The 17,974-nt window shown below is 45.6% G+C and overlaps 1 protein-coding gene across 1 annotated transcript in view; it reads left to right on the top strand.

The window, feature by feature from the left end:
* LOC121326865 (G-protein coupled receptor 54-like) overlaps positions 1–17,690 on the top strand; it is a 64,294-nt gene extending 46,604 nt beyond the window's left edge. The window contains exons 6-9 of the mRNA XM_041270455.1: positions 319–443; positions 1,304–1,439; positions 16,281–16,519; positions 17,258–17,690. Of these exons, the coding sequence (XP_041126389.1) occupies positions 319–443; positions 1,304–1,439; positions 16,281–16,519; positions 17,258–17,608 (851 nt within the window). The 3' untranslated portion in view covers positions 17,609–17,690. The remainder of the gene's footprint in view (positions 1–318; positions 444–1,303; positions 1,440–16,280; positions 16,520–17,257) is intronic.
* Positions 17,691–17,974: the final 284 nt, after the last annotated feature.

The following is a 17,974-nucleotide window of genomic DNA, read 5'->3' as shown; positions in this document are numbered from 1 at the left end:
AATACCACAAAAAAAAAACAACAACACATAATTTAATAATTGATTTGAGGTTAAAAACTCACAGTGCAGTTTTCATTACTAACATATGAAGCTGTTCTAGATTGTCTCTGGTTTCTGCAAGAACAGTTAGTTTATATCAAACATAATTGATCTAAACAGATTTACCATGATAAACTTTTACAAGGGACTAAAAACAACCCAGTGATTTCCACCAGTCTTACCCACACATTTCAAATTATGTGAAGTACATCACAAGTTAATGCAAAATAATTTTTTAATTTGTAATTTAATTTATATATGATTGTATTATTTCAACAGCAAACTTAGCTACCACGGACATACTCTTCCTTGTCTGCTGTGTGCCTTTTACTGCCACGCTGTACCCTCTGCCTAGCTGGGTCTTTGGAGACTTCATGTGCAGAATCGTCAACTACCTGCAACAGGTTTGTGACTTATGTAACTCATGCTGGCATTGGGTTAACACTTATAAATAACTAAGCAACCAATTAATATAATATTATTGATGTAAGCAATATGAGGTGGAGAAAATGCAATTACACACAGTATAAAGCAATTTATTCACGCATATTCACATTGAAAGCCTGATTTGTTAATATGGCCCAACACTGGAAAATCAAGGTAGAATATGCTGACCGTGGAGCAGGCACCAATAACTTAACTTTGTGATACTGTACTGTAGACTTTAGAGGCAGTTACGTACTCTTTTTTACATTTAAGATCTAGATTTTGTATTTATTTTTAAAATATAAAACGGAGCACTGATGTCCTGAAGCTTCTAATAAACAACCCCAGATATTGCTTATGAGACAGCATTTACAATTACAAATGGTTTACGCTGACCTTTACCCTTGCTATTTATTATTACTAATAATTGCTTTATGTTATTGTTTCATATTATAATACAGGTAACATATTTTTATTTTTTTTTTTTTATTAGGAAGTGTGAAATTAGGATTACAGTACATGTATTTTTTTAGCTTTTATGTATTGCTGTGGTATTTTACATTTCAAGGAAGTACTGATTCCAAAGCTTCCAATAAATATCCCCACAGGTTAATTTAAGCTCTCCTACAGGTACCCTAGATGTGTCTTGCTAATTCTAGAATATTTGCAGTTTATTTTTCCTTTAAAAAAAAAAAAAAAAAACACTTTGTAAATACCCTTATAATTTTAAATTGATCATTATAGACAGATATTCTTTTTTATACAGGTTATTTAACTTGGTAATCATATGTAAGAACAGTAATCATTTTGTACTACATATCCTCTTCTACCTCTGCAGGTGACGGCACAAGCAACCTGCATCACCCTTACAGCCATGAGTGTGGACCGCTGCTACGCCACTGTCTACCCACTACAATCATTGCGGCATCGTACTCCCAGAGTGGCGATGGCAGTCAGTGTTGGCATCTGGATAGGTATCTGTCTATTGCTATATCTTAGATCAAAAGTATTTTTGTCTTCAAGTACCACGAGGAGCAGAATATTATATAAAATGAAACAAAAATACATATATTATTTTTTATAATTTGTGTGCATAATTGATTTAATTGTTGGGCCTCCTTTACAGCTTTAAAAAAAAATATATCCCAAAGTCTGTTTGCTTTTATGCTTATCATTTTCCTGCCCTTAAGGTTTGTGCTGTAGCTGTTGTCATAATATGATACTAGCTTTTCATTGCTTAAAGAGAAACTTGGTATGAAATATCACAGTTACCTCAACTGAAGTATTCTGAAGTATGTCATTTTCTGTTTCAGCCATCACACCTTGGTGACTTTATAAAACTCAACAGTTTAAAGCACGCCTCAATACCACTCAACATGTCTTCTCTCTTATTACAGCTGGTACATCCAAGTATAACAATTAACATGTCCTCCTGCACCACTGCCCCAAACACATACAGTATTTGTTTAATACACTAGAGGTCACTGTAGTTCTTTTAAATAGAACAAAAGTAAAACTAATCTTTGATAGAGCAAAACAGGTCAAAGCAATACTTATATGTATTTGGAAGCATAAACAATCGTTTATATATAACCTGTATTCAACGAAAGGCAGAATTATGTTTTGAACACATCAAATATAGAGCAGATACCAAAGCTATTTATTGATGTAGGTGTAACAGGGGGAGATGTTATCTTTGTGGCTCGTCACTGATAATAAGAGCCAAGACACAGAGTACTGGTGTTCGACACACCACACAGGAGTGCATATTTAATAAACATACAAGTGCCGGCACTAGCATACCAACAATGGTAGCCCTAGTACCAGATTTAATTTAAAAAAAAACACAGCTATCAAATAAAAGTTTGTCCACTGACGGCCAGGAACCTACTACAGTCAAGACTCGGATATACGACACTCAGATACATGTCAGAACCTACTACATTCAGTACTCAGATAACGTTCTTGTATTAAAAAACAAATTAATTCCCATATATATGTAACAAATTCATGAACTTACCTGTCACATGCGATTTCTGACTCCATCACGAGTTTTCTGATACAAAGCCCATGTCTTCAATGTTACAATTTAGTGGTTTATCCATCACAGCCCACATTTTTTTCTCGTATGCCAAAATGTTTATCTTTATTGTGCATTTACATAGCTCTTCCTCCAGTTTCACATGACGAAAATGCAGCAAAAAAAAAAACAAAACAAATGAAAAGAGACAAGCTACAGTAATGTAAAACAGTTAAACAGTTTTAGATACTGTGATGCATTTAAAAAAAAAAGTGATCTTTAGTTGCTTTTGTGCATTTTCATTTGCAAGTGAACTGTAACATTAGGGCCATATCGAGCACTATATTGTGCAATTTTTAATACTAACATATGATATTGTTTTAATTCTGAAAAGTGTGTTTTTTTTATCTTTTGCTAAATTGCATTGCCTTTTAGGTTTTATGCAGTTCTGTGCTTGGTTTTTTATTTAATTTTGCTGTTGGAACGTTAACGGGGAAATTTACATACTGTTAGAATACATACTGGATTTAAAAGTATGTAATTATTACAGTCTGCCTGCCGTCTCTTTTGGCAAGTGATATTTTCAGAACCATATGGTTCTGAATTAAAATACTTCTGTTGAAAAGATAGTACTGTACCATCAAAACCAATACGGTACATCTAGCTAGAAGCCTACTTTTTTTATAACACAGTCCTTTCAGCTATGTATTTTTGACATTGTACCTTTTTTGCATGCCCTGAAAAAACAGATAAGGGTGGAAAGGGCCAAAATGAAATAATCAGATATGCGTCTGTAACAGGGAGAGATCTGTGCTGACTTTGCTGGCATGTTCACGGGCTGCACGAAGAGGGCGCCAGTCGCCCAACAACCGCCTGTGAGTCATGGCAGTGACACAGGGAGGTGGGAAAGTGGGTGTGTGGACTTTCCCCCTCTCTGAATGGCTGAGAGTCGGGTCTTGGGTGATTGTTGGTCCTATAAAATAACGCTCTGTTGTTTCCTCAGGTCTGCCCACTTAGACGCGCCAAGAGTGCGAAAGCTTTGATTCAGGACCGGGAATCAGCCGGGAGAAAAATAAAGATTCACAGCGAGACAGAGAGAGAGCGGGGAATCCTTGGGCAGACCCTGGCATATTGTAAAAGAGCAGGCTAGATAGCCAATAGAATAGGAAGGTGATCCGGGTCGTGCGGGTAGCGGTGACCGGGATAACGCTGCCGAGTGCAGCACCTTTTATTTGTAGTTTTATTACTGTTTTATTTTCCCTTGTTCTTTTCGCCTTCTGTTTTCATTATTATTTCTTTGAGCACCTGCGAGTGCATTTGCTGTTCGTGTACCAGCTGTGGTATTTCCGTGGTGCTGTCTAACATCGTTGATAGGCAGCCCACGGTCAACAGTGCCCTCTGCCGGAGAAAAATAAGAACCAGTCCAAAATAAAACTGGGCACCTGTGTGGTGTTTCCAAGTACACTTGTCTGTCTCCTGGTCAGTGAATTACCCACACCCCTTCCACACGTGGTGTCAGCAGTGGGATTCACTGGCACTGCCCCAAGCAGTGCAGCTATAGAAGGAGCAGACTAGCGATGGATGCGACTCAGTTTGCCGCAATGATGGACCTCCTGCACCAGACGCTCACCGCGGCAGTACAGGGGGCGGCTAGACCCGCAGCTCCAGACCACTCCATCCAGAGACCCACCAAAATGACGGCCGAGGATCGACCGGACACCTACTTGGAGGTGTTCGAGGCTATGGTGATCTCGGCCGGATGGCCCCAAGCCCAGTGGGCTAGTTATGTGTTGCCCCAACTCACCGGGGAGGCTGAAGCAGCTGCGAGGACGCTGTCCCCGGAGCACATGTTGGATTACCCCCAGCTGAAGGCAGCCATCCTATATCGTGTGGGGGCCACACCGGAGGGCTACCGGAAGAAATTCCGGGAGGAGCAGTTTGCGGCAGGGGAGCACCCACGAGCCATCGCCCACCGTCTGAAGGATTACGCCCTGGGTTGGTTGAATCCCGATCTAAACACCAAAGCCAGGGTGGTGGAGATGATCGTGGTGGAGTGCTTCCTGGAGTGTCTAGCCTTGGGACCTTGGCTGTGGGTCCAGCGGCAGGCGCCGGACACGCTGGACCGGGTGGTTGAACTTGCCAAGCAGTACCAGGCAGCGGAGCCAACGCCTGCGAAACTGCCCGGGAGGAGTGTGGCTACTGGATCATCCCCTCAACTGGCCCCGGAAAGGGCGAAGGGACTGGGGGGAAGGGGTAGTCCAGGATTTGGTCGGGGGGTGTCGGCAGGAGCTCCCGGCCCGGGTACTGGGGCAGGGTGGGGATATCCACGGGCTGCTGCAGTGTCGGACCGGGGTCTCGCGCGGACGCCTTATCGGCGGGCCCCTTTTATGGCTCCAGTGTTTTCCCCTCTTTCCAAAACTTCGGGGAGAGAAACCAGCCCACCGAGGTGTTGGACGTGCAGGGAGGTGGGCCACCTCTCCCGGGACTACCCCGTGATGGAGTGTGACCTCAGCCGACCAGGTAGGCACGTTCAATTACCTCAGTCACTTCAGCACACAGGTTTTGTTATTCCTGTGACAGTGGATGGTACAAAAACCCAGGCTCTCCTGGACTCAGGGTGTGGTCAGTCTCTAGTACAGGAGACCCTAATCTCACCGGGGCATAAACGTATATTGGGACGGGTGCATATTAAATGTATTCATGGGGATGTCCGCTCCTATCCCAAGATAAATGTGTGTATGACTATTGGCCAGCAGGTGACGCAGGTGCAGGTAGGATTATGTCCTCGATTGCCGGTACCAGTAGTTCTGGGACGGGACTGTGAGCAGTTTAAAGATTGGTTGGCTGCTCTGACAGCCCCGTCTTCTTTATTGGCTAAGAAAGAGGAAGTAATTGGAGAGATTTTTCCCTTTCGCGATCCAGAATGGTTTTGCCATAGATTTAAACCCCGTAAAACTAAACGGGAGCGCCGGATCGCTAAGAATGAGGGCTGGCAATGGAGGGAGTCGGAGAAGTTTCAGGTGGGGGCGGTTGGTGAAGAGTCCGGGGGGGAGGTCGGGGAGCCAGCGCAGGGGTCTGGCTCGGCTGCCTCTGCTCGGGACCGACCTGACCCCGAGTTGGAAGCCATGGGAGCTGATTTCTTAGCTCGCTCCCGTGACTTCCGACTCAAGCAATGGCGTGACGACGTGCTGGGCAGGCTCTTTGACCAAGCAGCAGTGGTTAATGGTCGGGTGGTCGAGCCCAGACGCGCCGCCACGTACCCCCACTTTGAAATTGATCGAGACCTACTGTACCGTGTTGATAAATTACCCCAGACCGGTGAAGTGCGTCATCAGTTGCTCATTCCTCAGCCCTTTAAGGAGGATTTGTTGCAGCTGGCTCACGCTATTCCCCTGTCTGGTCATTTGGGAAGGGATAAAACTAAAGCAAGGCTTGTGTCACGGTTCTTCTGGCTGGGGCTGGATGGCGATGTTAAGCGGTTTTGTGAGCGTTGTGGGGAATGTCAGAAGGCCAGCCCTAGAGCCGTTCCACGAGCCCCTCTGGTGCCTTTGCCCCTAGTGGAAGCTCCGTTTGAGCGTATTGGGATGGACATAGTTGGGCCACTAGAAAGGAGTGCGGCAGGATACACCCACCTACTTGTCATTCTGGATTACGCTACGCGTTATCCAGAGGCAATTCCCCTCCGATCTATGTCCGCTAAGTCTGTTGCCAACGAGCTTGTGAAGGTTTTCTCCCGGGTGGGGATTCCCAAAGAGATACTAACCGATCAAGGCACCAATTTTATGTCCCGGCTAATCCGCGGAACATGTAAGCTTTTGGGAATTAAGACCATTAGGACCTCGGTGTTTCATCCTCAGACCGACGGTTTGGTGGAACGCTTTAATAAGACCCTTAAGAACATGTTGCGCAGATTTATTCGTAGTGATGTGCGTTACTGGGACCAGCTGATTCCTCCTCTTCTCTTTGCGATCAGAGAGGTTCCCCAGGCTTCTACGGGGTTTTCACCATTCGAGCTGCTGTATGGGCGGAGACCCCGGGGCGTGCTCGACCTGGTCAGAGAGATGTGGGAGGAGCAGCAGGACAATTCGACCAATACCGTCCGGTATGTGTTGGACCTGCGCAAACGTCTTGAGTCTGTTGGAAAATGGGCGCATGACAATTTGCAGCAGGCGCAGCACAGACAGGAGACACAATATAACCGAGGAGCCGGGTTGCGCACATTTCAGCCGGGGGATAAGGTACTTCTGTTATTACCCAGTTCCGAGTCAAAACTCTTGGCTAAGTGGCAAGGACCCTTTGAGGTTACACGCCAGGTTGGGAAGGTGGACTATGAGATCTGCCAGCCGGAGCGATGGACAGAGAAACACATTTACCATATCAATCTCTTAAAGCCTTGGTTACAACCAGAGGCGTTGTTAGTGGCGCATGCAGATGACGTCACGGACGTGGGACCTGATCTTTCTGTGTTGGCAAGAAAAGGATCGGTACAGATTGCTGAGAATCTGACACCAACGCAGAAATGTCAGGCTCGCGGTCTGGTGGCGGAGTTTCCTGACGTGTTCTCTTCCATCCCGGGGCAGACTCGAGTAGCCCATCATCACATTGATATTGAGCCGGGGGCGCTAGTTCGCCAGAGGCCGTATCGTATACCTGAGCGTAACGAAATGCTGAGACTGGGGGTAATAAGCGTCAAATTTCGATTTCTCATTGATCCGTCTGAAATCAATGCAAAATCGAGTTGACCTGTCTGGCTTATCGACTAAAACTGGGACAGTCCAATCATTTTAGTCGATAAGCCAGACAGGTCAACTCGATTTTGCATTGATTTCAGACGGATCAATGAGAAATCGAAATTTGATGCTTATCCAATGCCCCGAGTAGATGAGTTGCTGGAGCGTCTAGGCATGGCTCATTTTATGACGACACTGGATTTAAAGAAGGGGTACTGGCAGATACCCCTGACTCCGGAATCTAGAGAGAGGACAGCGTTTTCAACTCCCTTCGGGTTGTACCAATTCAGGACCATGCCCTTTGGGTTGCCACTTTCCAGCGGATGAAGGATCGCATCTTGTGGCCCCATCAGCAGTACGCCGCTGCTTACATAGATGACGTGGTTATCCACAGTGAGGATTGGCCGAGTCATCTGTGTAAAGTAGCGGCGGTGCTGCAATCCTTGCGGGAGGCGGGGCTTACTACTAACCTAAAGAAGTGTGCCATAGGGAAGAGTGAGTCGGAGTATTTGGGGTATTGAGTAGGGGGCGGCCAGATCAGACCACTAGTTGCTAAGGTGAAAACCTTGGCTGACTGGTCGGTTCCTACAACCAAAACCCAGGTGTGCTCTTTCTTGGGACTAGCGGGCTATTATAGAAAGTTCAAGGTTCTGCCTCCTGGGGCGACACTTCACCCTGGTTACAGATCATGCCCCCTTAGCATGGCTTCACCGGATGAAAGACAGCAACGCCAGAATCACACGGTGGTACTTGGCCTTGCAGCCCTATGCCTTCAGGGTAGTCCACCGAGCAGGAAAGCTGCATCAAAACACAGACTTTTTCTCTCGGGAAGGCATGGGGGTGTAAGAATTTCAAATGAACCGGTGGTGTCATTCTGAGGGGAAGGATATATAACAGGGAGAGATCTGTGCTGACTCTGCAGGTCTGTTCACGGGCTGCAGGAAGAGGGCGGCAGTCGCCCAACAGCCGCCTGTGAGTCATGGCAGTGACACGGGGAGGTGGGAAAGTGGGTGTGTGGACTTTCCACCTCTCTGAATGGCTGAGAGGCGGGTCTTGGGTGATTGTTGGTCCTATAAAATAACGCTCTGTTGTTTCCTCAGGTCTGCCCACTTAGACGCGCCAAGAGTGCGAAAGCTTTGATTCAGGACCGGGAATCAGCCGGGAGAAAAATAAAGATTCACAGCGAGACAGAGAGAGAGAGCGGGGAATCCTTGGGCAGACCCTGGCGTATTGTAAAAGAGCAGGCTAGATAGCCGATAGAATAGGACGGTGATCCGGGTCGTGCGGGTAGCGGTGACCGGGGTAATGCTGCCGAGTGCAGCACCTTTTATTTGTAGTTTTATTACTGTTTTATTTTCCCTTGTTCTTTTCGCCTTCTGTTTTCATTATTATTTCTTTGAGCACCTGCGAGTGCTCTTGCTGTTCACGTACCGACTGTGGTATTTCCGTGGTGCTGTCTATCATCGTTCATAGGCAGCCCACGGTCAACAGTGCCCTCTGCCGGAGAGAAATAAGAACCGGTCTAAAATAAAACTGGGCACCTGTGTGGTGTTTCCAAATACACCTGTCTGTCTCCTGGTCAGTGAATTACCCACACCCCTTCCACAGCGTCACATTCATTTAACCGAAACTGAAGTCACAATTTTATAGGGTCAGATATGTGAGTGCTAATTGTACATTATGAAATCTTCACTATACTGGTATGGGAGAAACATCCCTAAACTAAACTATCTCGACTGCTCCCGGAGTCTCAGCATCTGCCCTGCGACTTTGGCTCCTTCCAATGATCCCGGCTGGCCAGTGCCTTCACTGAATTTGTCTGGCAGATGAAGGGTTCCGTAGTAGTCTTTTTCCCCGGAGCGGACATTCATCCTCAGTGAAACCCGAAAACGTGAGAGCAGTACACATCTGTGGGTCAGTGGCCTAGCAGCAGGCAGACAAGATATGGGGAGCAACTGCTTTTTGAATTGGCTGTAGGCTCCTAATGGTATGGCCTCTAGCCAATCAGGGACTCTTGATCAGCAAAGCCCCAAGCCTCCCTGCTCAATTGGTTGCCTCTCCCATCTCCCATTGCACGTTCCAGCTGCTTCCGCAGCGCATACGCAGAGGAGCCAGTGACAGGCATTAAACAATATAAATATAGATTGTGAATGGCACAGTGATCCATAAAACCTTAGATTTTAATAACATAGACAAGATCTCCAGGATCTCCAACAATTTATAGCACACAATGCTCCATCTAAGGTTTTAGTGGTCTGAAACTTTCATTTGCTTCAGTCTACTGCTGAAACTGTGTGCATAATACAACACACGGTTCGGTTGATTAAACAGTACGGTTGATCAAAGATCGGATAATTGACTCTCTAGCAGCTTCTGTTGCTAACAAGGCCACAAGATTGTGCTGCCAAAAAAGGACCAGCAGACTGAGGCAAATGAAAGTTACAGAATTATTCAGACCACTAAAATTTTGTTCTTGATTTTTCTTCGAATTTGTCAGTAAGGGCTGGACATCCTGTCTATGTCATTGAGCAGCTAAGAACTTACAATGCCTTAACAACAAGTATCAAAGTATAGAAACATTTTACTGAATGATTCCTAAAGGTCTGTAATGTGTCACAATTGTACTGAATTGTATTCTTTGATGGTTTTCAAAGTTTGGTAGGCGATATGGTATGTTTAATATTTCATTACCATAACTGTAGGTGTTAAAGTTTTACTGAACTGCATTAATTTAATTATTTGTAAAGCTTTATAATTTTGTATGCTTGATGTGATAGAATAGGTTACTAGCTATACATCATCAGTAGGTATGTGTGTACTAAGTACTTGTGTATGTTAACTTTACTCTATACATTATTAAAGTCCATATCTCACATAGAAAATCATCATACTTGGGTTTTCTTTCACAGTGAGCAAGAAACTAAATCTCCATGATCAATAAAACTATCAATAATTCCGGAAAATACCAACAATGTACCGATGATGCACGAAGTATCAGGAACAGATAAGAGATATACATGGCTTTAGACTGTGAAAGCGATCATTACGAATCTGTCTGATGTTTTGAGTAGTCTATATTACAATAAGGATAGCGGGAGTGTGGTGTGTAATGAAAGAAATTGTGGGAAGGAAGAATGAGTGGTTTGAGGCCCGATTCCAAACTGTTTTGAACCTCCAGCAGGAGAAAATAATCACGCTGGCATCAAGAATACAAGCGACAGGCTCCATTGTCTGCAGGTCGGCAAAGAGTTTTTGTATAAAGTTAACCCCGGCTAACATTTATTTTATGGCAATACAAAAAAAGCGTATTTCTATATTTGGTTTGTTGTAGCATTTATATCTTGCAAATGTTGTTTACCGTTTCCCATCCACTTCAATAATAAGGCACTGTTTATAGTATAGGGCCGAGATGAATTGCGTGGTTATAGTTCTTCAACTTCATGAAATACACACCTATGCTTTCCCCGATTTAGTGAAATTAAATAGGCCTAACCTCCTTGTGAACAGCACGCAATTATTATTATTATTATTATTATTATTATTATTATTATTATTATTATTATTATTGGCAGACGCCCTTACCCAGTAATGTGCATAATGTAACCGCGGGTGCCACGGCTGCCAGGCAGGGACTTTCCCTGGATCCCTGGGCTGGGGCAATTCCCCCCACAGCTGCCAGGCAGGGACTTTCCAAAATCACTGGGCTGGGGAGTTTCCCTACAGCTGCTGGGAAGGGACTTTCCAGGATCCCTGGGCTGGGCAGTTTCCCCACAGCTGCCGGGCAGGGACTTTCCCGGCTGGTGAAGCGTCCGCTCTGGATTGGCTGAAGTGGGCACTGCCTTCCTCCGGCTCCCCTATAAAAGGGGCTAGGAGCTGAACATTGGGGTTAGACTAGAGAAAAGGGACCGAGACCTGGAAATTGTTTAAACTTGTTATTTTGTTCAGTGCTTTGTGTGTGAAATAAAGCCAGGTGTTGTACTTTGAGAAGCTCTGTTTTGTCTCCTTCTTGACATCGCTACATTTGGCGTCAGGAGCAGGATGTGGCGACCAGTCAAGAAGGAACCTGGGGAGGAGTCAGAGCTGCCCCTACTGGAAAGATGGGGACTGCTGGCCGAACGGCCAGAGGGGTGTGAGCCATCAAACCCCGGGAGCGTATCCAAAGGAGGACTGGCGCCAGTGATCCCAACACTGCATTGCGGCGGGCAGAGTGGTGTAAAGACCCACCCCCCAGTTCAATGGGAAGGTGGACTGGGATGCATTCCATTCCCAGTTCAATCTGGTGGTCCGCCTGGAAAGATGGACTGAGGAGGAGAAGGCTCTCCAACTCGCCGGGTGTTTGGCAGAGGATGCACTACCCTGCCTGCTCACTCTGTCCCCGGAGCAACAGATGGACTTCGGGGCACTGAGTAAAGCACTCTGGAACCGGTTTGGCAGCAGCCAACAGCCAGGGCTACTGCAATGAGCTTCGGGGAGCAGGGGGAGACCCTCTGTAAGCTAGCCGTGGCGATAGAGGTCTTTACGCGCCGCGCCTTTGCGACATGCCCCCTGTGGTGCAGGACAAGCTGGCCAGGGACCAATTTGTGGAGGCAATTGGGATGGGAGAACTGCGGGTGGAAGTGAGACTTCTCTGAACCCAAAGCCTCCGGGAAGTGGTGGAACGGGCGTACAAGTGGGAGGTGGTCTGGGCCACCACGAGTCCGGACCACAAAGGTAGAGGCAGAAGAGGCTGTTCCCTGTGAGGGGTCACCGGACTGGCTCCCCGAGGTCATCACTCTTCTCAGGGCAGTAGTGGCCTAGCGGCCGAGATCCTGGGAGTCCATCCGCGACCACCCCTCCTGTGCTGCAGATGTGGACAACCTGTGCATCAGTATGCTGAGTGTCTGGAGAGCGGTCGTGCTGTGAATGCCAGCAACCTTCGGCCAGCATTGGGAAATGCCCAGGGATCCGTTTAACTGGAGGCCAGCGGACTCCGCAAAGAAACCCTGTCACAGCAGAAGAAGGTCCCTCAGGGATGGTGGTCAGGAGGACCACCGTGGAAGACCATTGCCATGTCCTGGTTTCACTGGAGGGAGTGACCTGCGCCGCCTTGGTGGACACTGGGTCGACAGTCACCATTGTGTGGTCGGACATCTTGAAAAGGCATCAAGAGAGACGATGGCTGATGGAGGGGACCACTGCCCAGTTATTGACTGTGACAGGGGAGCTGGTGCCGATAGAGGGAAAAGGAACAATGACTATCCACATTGGGGGGCAGTTAATAAAGCACTTTGTGTGGCTTGCCCCAGTCCAGGACTCCTGCATTCTGGGACTGGATTTCCTCCATCGCATCGGGGGCCAGGTGGACTTACAGGCAGTGATGTTGCGTCTTCCTGGAGGGCCAGCCCTTACCCTGGCTGGACCCAGAATATCAGGCCCATCGGCTGACGGAGTGCAGCCACCACAAAGCCCCTCCCCGACTCGTCAACTGTGTCTGTCCGCGTTCCAGCTCCGGTGGCTTGCAGTAAGAGAAATCGGTCACCCCGGCGATCATCCTGGGAGAAGGGTACCCCGATTTCCCCACCTCACCAGGAGCAGCCTCTTGCCGAACTCCTGCCACCAGACAACACCACCACTGGGTCCAGCTCTGGCTCTGAAATATGGAGAAAGTGGCACACGAGACAACAACCGCAGTATGGCAGCGAAATTGTGAGGGGCTTTGCCTGGAGCAACGAAGCCAGCTGCGGGAGCTATTGATGTGTTTCCGCCACAGCTTCACCACAAAAGCAGAGCAAGGAGGGCGGACACACCTGGTCCAGCACAAAATCGACACGTGGGATGCCATGCCGATAAAACTGTGACCCCGCTGGCTCAGCAGCCGGAGGCAGAAAAGATTCTGTGGGGAATGGTGGACGCTGGCTTGGTGGAGCCTTCTGAAAGCCCTTGGATGGCTCCGATAGTCATGGTACGTAAAAAGAACGGCGAGTGGAGGTTCTGTGTTGACTACCAGCGGCTGAACGGGGTGACTAGGAAGGACTCTTACCCCTTTCCCTGCATTGACAAATCCCTGGACCTGGTGGCTGGATCATCCTGGTTCACGTCTCTGGACCTACAAATTGGTTACTGGCAGGTAGCCCTTGCTCCTGAAGCCTGGCCAAAGACTGCCTTTTCCACCAGGCAGGGTCCTTGGCAGTTCCGCGTGATACCATTCGGGCTTTGCAATGCTACTTGAGCGGTTGATGGAAAGAACCCTGAATGGTATTCCCTGGCAGATCTGCCTTCGGAGAAGCCATCGCCTCTCTGCAGCAGGTGCTGCAGTGCCTGGAAATGGTGGGGCTAAAGCTGAACGTGGACAAGTGTAGCTTCCTCAAGCAGGAGGTTACCTTCTTGGGACACTGGGTAGGGGGCAACGGCACCAGCCCTGAGGCAGACAAGGTCAGCTCGGTCCGGAATTGGCCCACCCCCACTGACCAGCAGCACCTGCGGGCATTCCTCGGACTGGCATCCTACTACCACCGGTTCGTGGTGCATTTCGCGGACATCGCAGCTCCCCTACTGAAGAAGGGGGAGCCCTTCTGCTGGAGCCCCGACTGTCAGGATGCAATCAGGCGGCTACAGGACACCCTGAACCAGAGCTGCCATACCTGCTTGATACGGACGCCAGCAACTTGCCGATTGGGGTGGTCCTCTCCCAGCAAGGGCCGGATGGAGAGCTGGTCTTGGCGTACTATAGTCGGGGCTTGTCCAAAGCCAAGAGGCGATATTGTGTCATCCGGCAGGAGTTGCTAGCTATGGTGGCAAGCCATTACCTCTGTGTCCTTCCAGTTACCATCTGCACAGACCATGCTGCACTGCAATGGTTACTAACATTCAAGGAGTCAGACGGCCAGGTTGCTCGATGGATTGAGCAGCTGCAGCCCTTCAACTTCACAGTCAAGCACCGTGCTGGGATCCACCACACCAATGTGGATTCCCTGTCACGACGGCCCCGTGCGGAGGAAGGCTGCCAGCACTGCCAGTGAAAGAAGGACTGGGAATAGGAGCTGTTTTCTGAGCAGCAGGGGGAGGAGGCGTTGTTTCCTGGCTCATCTAGCAGCGACTCAGGACCTACTTGCAGTCTAAAAAAACAAATGCAACACTTGCAGAGAACTGATTATGCACAGTAGATAGCCTAGTAATATTGAGCACTAGTGCACAGGGTAAGAAAAAAAAAATCTATGGTAATCATTTTTATATCTGTATGAATGCAGCTATTTAAAAATTTATTTTTGATATAAAAGTAAACGGTATGAAATTGTTTAGCTAAGGCTGGTAAAAAAAAAAAAAAGAAAAGTATAACAGTTTCTAAACAGTTCTGCTGTCGTCAGGGGAAAATAAATCAATGGTCACTTTATGATTGTCTTCGTTAACAGCTGTTTTTGTAAAGGTCTGCTTGTGTTTGTGAACTTGTGCACCAGTGCCTTACAACAGAGAAAAAATAAAATTTGTACCTGCCAGAAACCAACAAACAAAAGCTTTAGTCTCTGTGTTCCGTATTGTACGAAGTGATCATTACATTTTGTACTGACAAACTCGTTGATTTTACTTTTAGGTAAAGCAGTACTTTTTTTTCAATGCACCTATCTGAGGTGAAATGTATTTTTGACACAGTTTAACCATTTCGAAATAGGCCTGTATGTATGATCGTTTTGTTTATGCCATGGACATATGCATGGATTATGGTTTATGGTTCGTGTTTTCCCATAGTGACGTCACTGATGTCAAGATTCGACATCAGGGCTTTTTTTGTCGGAAGCACTCAAAAAAAGCTTTGCGATTGTAAATTTCTTACAGTTACAGCGCAAAAGTATAAATGATACATATATATTTTTATAACACGATTATAATGTATTTTATTATAATATAATCAGATTGCAATGTGAAATAGGTGACATATGGTACAGCAAGTGTTATTAATACCTGTTTGATTACCCATACAAATCGATTATGCAAACTAGTATCGGTCCCAATTAGTTTGGATAATTTACTTTCTGCTTATATATATATAAAAGTAATGTACTGTGTCACAGGTACACACATTTAAGAATATCAAGGTGTATATGAACATTATAACATAATTCATGTATATAAACACTTAAAACAAATCCTTAAACTAAAGAGTTACTACTCCTCTGTCCTGGAGACTACAGTGAAACTGTTGCCACAGGGGTCTGTGACAGGTGGCTTGCAGTGTATAGATTTAGTTGGTGCTGGAATAATACACACAAGACAGTGAAAGTTCAATAAAACACTTATTTATGTGACAGGGTTGTGTGTTAACAACACTTATATAATAAGCACGGAACTGAAACCCTGGTTTTGCACGGAGCGATACACATTGCAAAACCAGGGTTTCAGTCCCGAAACAATAAGACACTAATAACTAACACACAACACAGATACGATCACTTCTCTAGATAGTGAGTGCTCTTTTGCAGGTGTGGTGAAAGACAACAGTTTGCGAAACAGTAGTGCAGTGTTGTCCGGGTTTGGTGCTGGCTTGTAGTGACAGCTCCCGGTTAGTGTTTAGCCAACTAACAATGAAATGACAAAACAGTTAGAACAACAAAACATGAAACACTCATGATAATAAATTACTTCCGTCTCCTATATGGATCCTTTTAGTAACCACATTAAAGGAACAGATTACATCATCATATCCCCTATTATACCTTCAGTCACGCCCCCTGCGATAGCTAGTTCAATCACATCTCCTCCAATCCATGACTGACTTCGCGTACCGCATTAGGGTGATGACTTCTGGCATTGTAACTCCGCCCCCTTCCTGAATGACCGGCTTCCGACTGACCCTGGAATGAGCTGCCAAACCATCCAGTCCTGGGCACCGTGTTCCTGGTATACAGCGCCCTCACAGGTCGGGAGGGAGTTTGTTGATTAGGACTCATTTGCTCTCTGTCACAGGGTTTCTTTTATGCCTGAATAAAAAAAAACTAATAATGAACTGTAAACTTAATTGTTTATTACAACCTAATTCCCCTTCCAGATAGTCACAACAGAGAGTCTTCCAAGTTTTAATGTCTGTATTTCAGGTTCCTTTGTTCTGTCTGTTCCTGTTGCTGCGTATCAGACGCTAGACACAGGATACTGGTATGGACCTCAGACGTACTGTATTGAGGCATTCCCTTCAGTGTACCACCAGAAGACATTCATTCTCTACACCTTTTTGGTTGTGTATCTTCTGCCACTTGTTACAATTTGTGTTTGCTATGCATTCATGCTGCAAAGAATGAGCAGACCAGTGGTTGAACCATCAGATAACAACTACCAGGTAAGATTTGTGCATGATAAAAATAGAACAATACAGTCTTGTATAATGTCATGTGTTCTTAATCAGGGCCAACAATGTTGTTTTTTTTTTATCGTCTTTACTATGCTTATAATTGGTTTGCCATTTTAGTCTGATTTTCTACCCTGTCACAATGGAAAACTAGTAGATTGTTATAAGGGTTTCTCTATTTCTGAGCACAGAAGTGACACACAGTGAAACTGTGTCAGATGAAATGCTGTAACATCAGGGGGGTGCAGTGAAATGTGTAAAGAAAAAAAGAGGCTATGTGAGCATGAGGCATAACTTTTGTATCAACTGCCAGCATGTAAAATTACTCACACACTTACAGAACACTTTGATACAAAATGGCATCCAACTTAAAAATTTAAAACAACCTTCCCTTCATTAAACCTTGGTGCCATCCAGTCAAAGAGGGTTGCTGTGTGCTCACTAGCCAAGAGAGTATGTTACACATAGAAAAGGGGCAACAGTGAGAAGTAATTAGTGAGTAAAGTGGGAGACCAACCAAATGGGACATCAAAAGGGACTTCAGACCATAAAACAAGCCCAATACCTCTGTAACTTTATGAAAAATTGTCAAATATTATAATTATATAGGGTACATTTATCTATTAATATCAGTTTATTTAAAAAAAAAAAAAATCATAATTCTGGTCAAGAGATGCAAATGATACCAATGACAATATCTACAGCTTGCCTATGTCTAATATCTTGCAGGTCCAGCTTTTAGCAGAAAGATCTGAGGCTATACGCATCAAGATTTCCAAGATGGTGGTGGTGATTGTCCTGCTCTTTACAATCTGCTGGGGTCCCATTCAGTTCTTCATCCTCTTTCAGGCTTTTGACTCCAACTTTCAGAAGAATTATGAGACGTACAAGATCAAAATTTGGGCCCACTGCATGTCCTACTCCAACTCATCTGTCAACCCCATCGTGTATGCTTTCATGGGGGCCAACTTCAGAAAGTCTTTTAAAAAGGCATTTCCTTTTATCTTCAAACAGAGAGTTGGCACCACGGGGGAAGCTGTTGTCAACACTGAAATGCACTTTGTTTCATCTGGAACATAAACACAAGGCCCGATGGAGGTTTCATAAAATTAGAATTAAAAAAGAAAAAAAAAAAATCTTTGAATCTAATGATTATCTCCTCCACTCACCGCACATGTATATTGAGACTGCATTACAGCTAATCTCAAGTAGTAGAGGATTGATTTGATTCATTATGTTGTTACTCATTCTAAACATTAACGTAAAGTTAGTTTTTTTTCTGATCGATTTAGACCCTTAGTCTAAGTAATGTATTATCACTCCTTGGTTGGTAATATTTGTTCATATTGAAGGAAGCAGTGATGGATAAATATGAAAAGGTATTTATTCATAGGTGCAACTCTGTGTTGAGTATAGTTTGATAAATACAAATGTGCCAAATGTTTA

Source organism: Polyodon spathula, chromosome 2, assembly GCF_017654505.1.
Source record: "Polyodon spathula isolate WHYD16114869_AA chromosome 2, ASM1765450v1, whole genome shotgun sequence".
Lineage (NCBI taxonomy): Eukaryota > Metazoa > Chordata > Actinopteri > Acipenseriformes > Polyodontidae > Polyodon > Polyodon spathula.
Note: the sequence above shows the minus strand (reverse complement) of the source record. Positions and strands in the feature narration are given on the sequence as shown.